Source organism: Coregonus lavaretus, assembly GCF_964263955.1.
Source record: "Coregonus lavaretus genome assembly, chromosome: 17".
Taxonomy (NCBI): domain Eukaryota; kingdom Metazoa; phylum Chordata; class Actinopteri; order Salmoniformes; family Salmonidae; genus Coregonus; species Coregonus lavaretus.
The window spans coordinates 21,224,775-21,230,774 of NC_140004.1; the positions used below are offsets into that span (position 1 = coordinate 21,224,775).

General features: G+C 43.8%; 1 protein-coding gene across 1 annotated transcript; it reads right to left on the bottom strand.

Annotated features, from left to right (window-relative positions):
- Nucleotides 1-3,227: 3,227 nt before the first annotated feature.
- On the bottom strand, nucleotides 3,228-5,553 carry LOC311144501 (neurofilament light polypeptide-like; the record flags this gene model as incomplete). The annotated part of the gene is made up of 4 exons (XM_084180527.1): nucleotides 3,228-3,436; nucleotides 3,553-3,881; nucleotides 4,073-4,197; nucleotides 4,486-5,553. The coding sequence occupies 4 exons, from the start codon at nucleotides 5,551-5,553 to the stop codon at nucleotides 3,228-3,230; spliced, it is 1,731 nt and encodes a 576-aa protein (XP_084036653.1).
- Nucleotides 5,554-6,000: the final 447 nt, after the last annotated feature.

Consider the following 6,000-nt stretch of genomic DNA (forward strand, 5'->3'; position numbering starts at 1 on the left):
AGCAGGGCTGGAACGGACTTTCCTCGGGACAGAGTAGATGCTCACCTACATGTATGGAATCATGACCATGACAGGGTCTACTTCTTTTAAGGTAAACCATCATATAATATCACCTGACCAGGAAACATTAAGCTTCATTCCAATTTACATCATTAAACACTGATTGCTTGCCATATAGACATTTCTGTATGGTTTCTGTCAAATGTAATTGTAGCATGCAAGATTGAAGAACAGTATAACCTGCTGCTGTTTGTTTCTCACAGGCACTAAGTTCTGGAGCTCTAGTGATTTGCAGGACTCTGATGAGAAGTTGATCTCGCAGGGTTTCCCGGCATCACAGGACCACTGGACCCAGCAATATTTCACCACCAGCATCGACTGGTCTATTTCTTTAAAGGTCATCAGGTCGGTCATTTTGTCAGTGTGTACTGAAATACATAAAGATTAGCAAATGGCTTTGTCAAGGCAAGTGAATGTGGTATTTTGGGGGAATAAGAGGGTTTGTAGTTATATTCTTTGAATTTTAGAATGTACGTTTTCTAAATGTGGGGGTTTGATGTGTCTGATCATCAAGTAGAGGAGGGGTACCCCAAACGTTTAGAGGACATTTTCCATGCTTTTGACCCAAATGATCATCCACAGGGAAGGGGCTGCTTACTGAATCTTCAAAATCCAACTAAATGTACAAGATATGAAATTATATGTCAAAGAGGTTTTAGTTTTTCTTATAGGTAACTTGTATGCTGTCTATTTCTCACATACCCACCATGCCATGTTTTTAATTAAAGAACTGCACTATTGGGAGGCCTCAAGGGGAGGTGGTGGTGGACAACCCCCTCCTAATACTTTGTTGCTCCGAAAGAGGGTAGCAGATCAGTGGCGAGACTTACGCAGAGTCCTCTCAAGCACATTTTGTGACTGAGTGAAATTCCATAATATCCCAGCAACATACATTTATTTCACTAGTGTATATTGTACAATATCACCTACAAAACCTTTCGTATGAAATAGAATAGAATGGGGCTCTTGTTTCCTTTAAAAAAACGTATATACACAATACAGCACTTTGACATTTACATTGTTTTCCTAACAGCAAATCAGGTGGTGATTTGAGTTGTTATGTTTGCTGAGGGACATTACCCTTGTGGCTATATGAAGCTGTAAAATTACATCCTTCAAAAACAACACGTTGAGCCCAACTTGTTAACTTCCCTTTTTTGTAGTCTTTTTTATACAGATAATATGTGCTGGTATCAGTTTGATACACATGCTGTCTCCTCATTCACTCCTTGCTACGCCCTCTCTTTTGTTTCAGGAAGAAAGGGAGGGATGGAGGGAGGAGCTGCAGAGGATAGGGTGAGCTGAGGACAGAGCAACTAGAGAGTGGAAAAGAGGGAGGTGGCAGCTGCAGATTTTGGGGCGATGGCTTTCTAATACTGTATGTAACATGGCCAAAGGTCAAACAGATAGAGGACTGCATGTTTGTTGGGTTTTTTCCTCAGTTCTACTGCTAAGTTAGTTACGTTTTCAGAGCTCTGTAACATCTGTAGTCCAATTGTTGGTGTATATAGCATAGTGTGAGTTATGCCATGAATGATAAATGAATAAAAGTCTGTGTGACTGTTTTGGAGAATAAAATGAATACAAATGTGAAGAGAGAGTGAGGATGGTAGAGAAACCGTTTGTCATCTCAGAATAATAGTAACACTAAAGAGAGGGAACTTTAGCCAAGCAGTCAGAAGATTTATAGCCACAGCAGAAATTAAGACACTCTCTGTGTCCCTGTCAGGTAAAACTGATATCCTTGAAAGAACAAGTGTTCTCCTTATTGGGGATACACAGCCACAAAATTCAACTTGATATGAATAGTCACATATAGCCCACAGTATGTATGCAATCATTTAGCATGCATACAGTGTTCCTGTATGTGTATGAATGGCTGTGCATTTCCGCCACCAGTGGTGCAAAAATAGTGTCTTGAATAAAACAGACCGTCCTCTGTCAAGGTTGAATGCAGTGAGATTTTACTCTCGTGTTTCTCTAATGGAATTGCTTTCTGCTGGCGTCCTCCATCAGTAGACATTTGGCCTGATTCTTTGGTGCAGCACCACCTTCGCTGAGTCATAAAGCTTCTGATTTATGGCTAGTGATGTGAAGGAGAGTGAGCCAGCAGGAAAAACACTCATGTCAGCTCACTGATCACACAGGACCTTATGAGGAGGACACACACACACACACACACACACACACACGCACACGCACGCACACACACACACATGCACACAAAGGCTCCTGGTCTCTACTTACTATCCGTCGATTTGAAAAAATAAAACCAAAATGTCTTTAATTCTATCTTTGCCAACTGTTCTTTATTGTTTTACAATCTACCAAGGTGGGAAACTATCAGCAATTTCCAAAGTTTGTTCAGTGTCTATCAAAGGGCCATCTAAGAGGGCGTCTCTCAGATGACACATACAGGTAGTAGGTACATTGTGGAGAAATTACATAATCTATCAACCAACCTATAAAGGAAACAGTTGTTCTAATACACGTCCCTTTTATTCTAAATGAACATCCTGATTCACCAATGCTATTATCTATACACTCCATACACGTATTGCTGACTCATCCAGTCAGTCATGAAAATGAGTAGTAACTTCATAAGTGACAAGGTTGTAGTAGTGAATTGAGTAGTGCAATAATACCAACAATTCACTTATTTAGATGAACATGTTTCATGTCTTTATTTGTGTTCAGTACTGTACATCATGGATCCCACTAAGAAGATTTTGTCTAAGGCATTACAAATCAAGGCATTTCAAATCAAGTATTGAACACAATGGTGTTCTTATAGGCATATTGTGGTGACAGAAAAGCACATAGGTTTTTTAAACAAATATTCCACAGGCTAATACAATACAGTATTTGCTCACAAAACTCCACATATGCTCTCTCTCGTTTCTCGCACCCATTAATTAAGCAGTCATATTGCATTTATTTTGATGTATTTCATATATAGGTATTAGCTTTTTATTGTTCTGAAAAGCACCTTGCTGGCACACACATGCATACACTCTCATGCTCAGCTTCACTCAGTGTACAGCCATACCGCTTATTTGCACTCAAACATAAAGGCCTCTGCTGTATATACAGTGATTTCCTGATTGATTGTACTGAACTGAACTGATCTATTTGTAGAGCACCTCAATGTGCCATTCATTCTTGATTTAAATATTTATATATTTTGGCTTCTCTTTTTCTTCTGCCACTTCTATTTCCTTTTTGCTTTCTTCCTCTTCTCCATTATCATCCCCTTCTTCTGTTTCAGTGGCTCCATCCTCCTCTCCATCTCCTCCTTCTTGGCTTTCATCTCCTCCATCTTCTCCATTTTCGTTAGCCTTCTCTGCTTCCTCTTTCTCCATATCTCCGTTGTCACCTGTAGCGACAATTAGTGATTAGTTGTTAACCACTGTAGACGCTGAACTTGACAATTCAAAACCTTCAAGAAAAATAAGTGAAAGCACATTCATTAAAACTCTAGACAACACTGACCTGCTTTTTGCTCTTCTTCTTCCTCTTCCTCTGCTTCCTCGACTCCCTTCTCCTCTTCTACCTTCTCTTCTTCCTCCTCTTTTTCCTCCTCTTCTTCCTGAGGACTTGACTCAGCAGGCTGTGCTTGACTGGCAGCTATAATCTCATCCGCAGAGGAAAATGATGAGCTGTACATGCGTGGGTAGGGGGCACCAGAGCTCAGGCTGGACTGCATGAAGAACATGGGGCGGCTGTAGGATGGGGCAACACACAGGCTTTGGGAGTAGACACTAGACATTTCCCCTGGTCCTCCTGCACTGAAGCGATTCTCCTCCCCTTCAAGCAGCTTCCTGGAAACAGAATAGATACATAGATCACAAGAGATGGCCCTGGTTGGCACTCAGTTGATTTAAAAAAAACTGTAAAATACATATGATCCAATCTATGATCATAAAGTAATGGTATAGTTAAAAAATTCTGCAGGAAGTTCTTCTCTGTGAAGTAGACACAACATGCATGTCTAATTTTATGAGTTACAGACCTGTAAGCCGCTATCTCGATGTCCAGAGCCATCTTAACGTTCAGGAGGTCTTGATAATCCTTCAGGTACCGAGCCATTTCATTCTTAGTTGTCCTCAACTCGTCCTCCAGCTGGCCAATTGATTCCTATTTTGGAGAGATCATTTATTATGTTAAAGGTGTAATATGATTAATGAGGTGTTTATTATATATATATCTGATATATGTAAAAGTTTTTCCAAACATCATGACCAAACCACATATTCTATAGGCCAAAACTTACTTTGTTGATGTAAAGGATGCATTACATAGCATTTCTGTAGAATATTCATTGTGCGCATTTGTCTGAAGGATTAGGCTCAGCAGAGTCTGCTACACTACTAATGCAGATATTTAGACAGGTTAAATTTTCATTCATGCTGCTCTGGCACTGACCTGTAGGGCTGCGATCTCAGCACTCTGTTTCTCCTCCACCTCCTGTAGCTGATTCTCCAGGGACTGGTTCATCCCACGGCAGGCTTCAATCTCCATGTTTTGTGTTTTGATCAGGCGCCGGTACTCCCCAGCCTCTTCTTTGGCACTGCGAACGTTGTCTGTGTTGCGGGCGGTGCCTTCTGTCATCACACTCACCTTGCTGCGGAACCATTCCTCGGCTGACTGGAGGTTGCGGTGTGCCAGTTTCTCATACTGGACGCGGATGTCTCGGAGGGCTGCGGACAGGTCTGGCTTTGCCACCTCCATCTCCACTGACACCTGGGCATTGTACTGCACCTGGGTCTGCAGCTCAGCTATCTCCCCCTCATGGAGACGTTTCAGGAAGGCCAACTCATCCAGCAGTGTCTCTGTCCTCTTCTCCAGCTCAACACGGCCCAAAGCGGCCTCATCCGCCCTCTTCCTGGCATCCATCAGACGGCCCTCCACCTCTTCCCTGCTGACTACCTCCTCTTCATAACGGCCCTGCAGACTCTGCAGCACCTCCTCCATCTGGTCCCTGTGATTCTGAGCAGCCTGTTTCTCATCGCGGGCATCCTCCACAGCAGCACGGAGCTGGCGGATCTCGTGCTCATACAGGGACCTGAGGTGGGAGGGCTCCCCATGCCTCTGCCTGAGGATCAGCAGTTCAGCATCCAGCAGCTTGTTCTGCTGCTCCAGCTCGTGGACGCGCTCGATAAAACTGGCAAAGCGATCGTTCAGATCCTGCAGCTGGGCTTTCTCCTGCGTCCGCACGGCCTTGAACTCAGTGCTGACCTGCACCGCCTGGCTGATGTCCAGTTCAGCAGTGGCCACAGAGCCGGGGTCAGACAGCAGCATGGAGGAGCTACGGCTGTATGTTGGGTAATGCAGCCGGGATGACCCATGAGATGAGAGGGGGGCAGAGAGGCTGGAATACACCGACCTGGATGTCATTCCTCCTGCACTACCTCCATACCCTCCACTGCGCAGCGTCACCCTCCTCTTGTGGGAAGAGGAGGGAAAGTAAGGGTCGTAACCAATAGAACTCATGACTCGTGAAACAGGCAGCTCTATGTTTGATGTAGTTGCTGGGTCGACTGCACAGTGGGAACTGCATCACTGTGGCTTTTATAGTGCTGTAATGACTGTGACGCAAACCTTTTTTTAAAGCATTGACAGCAGGGATCAATGACAGCACCAGCCAGCCAAGTCTGAGCTGTTAAGAAAGGGATTGAGAGATAGGGTGAGAGGAAAATAGACAGATGTAAGGGGCGGGGATAACCAGTGAAGAGAGAGGGAGGGCAATGAGGTCAGTATGTGAAGCATGTCTATCTCTCTGAAACAGGATGAGTAGGAAATGTTACTATTAGCCCCTAAAAACAAACTATAGCAGTGCATCAGGTGACTGCAGTGCAGAGGCTTGAAACTACAGCGCTGGCAATTGAGCGAGCAAGTACTTTTGCCAACAATGACACAGCAATGCACCATTTTGCCACT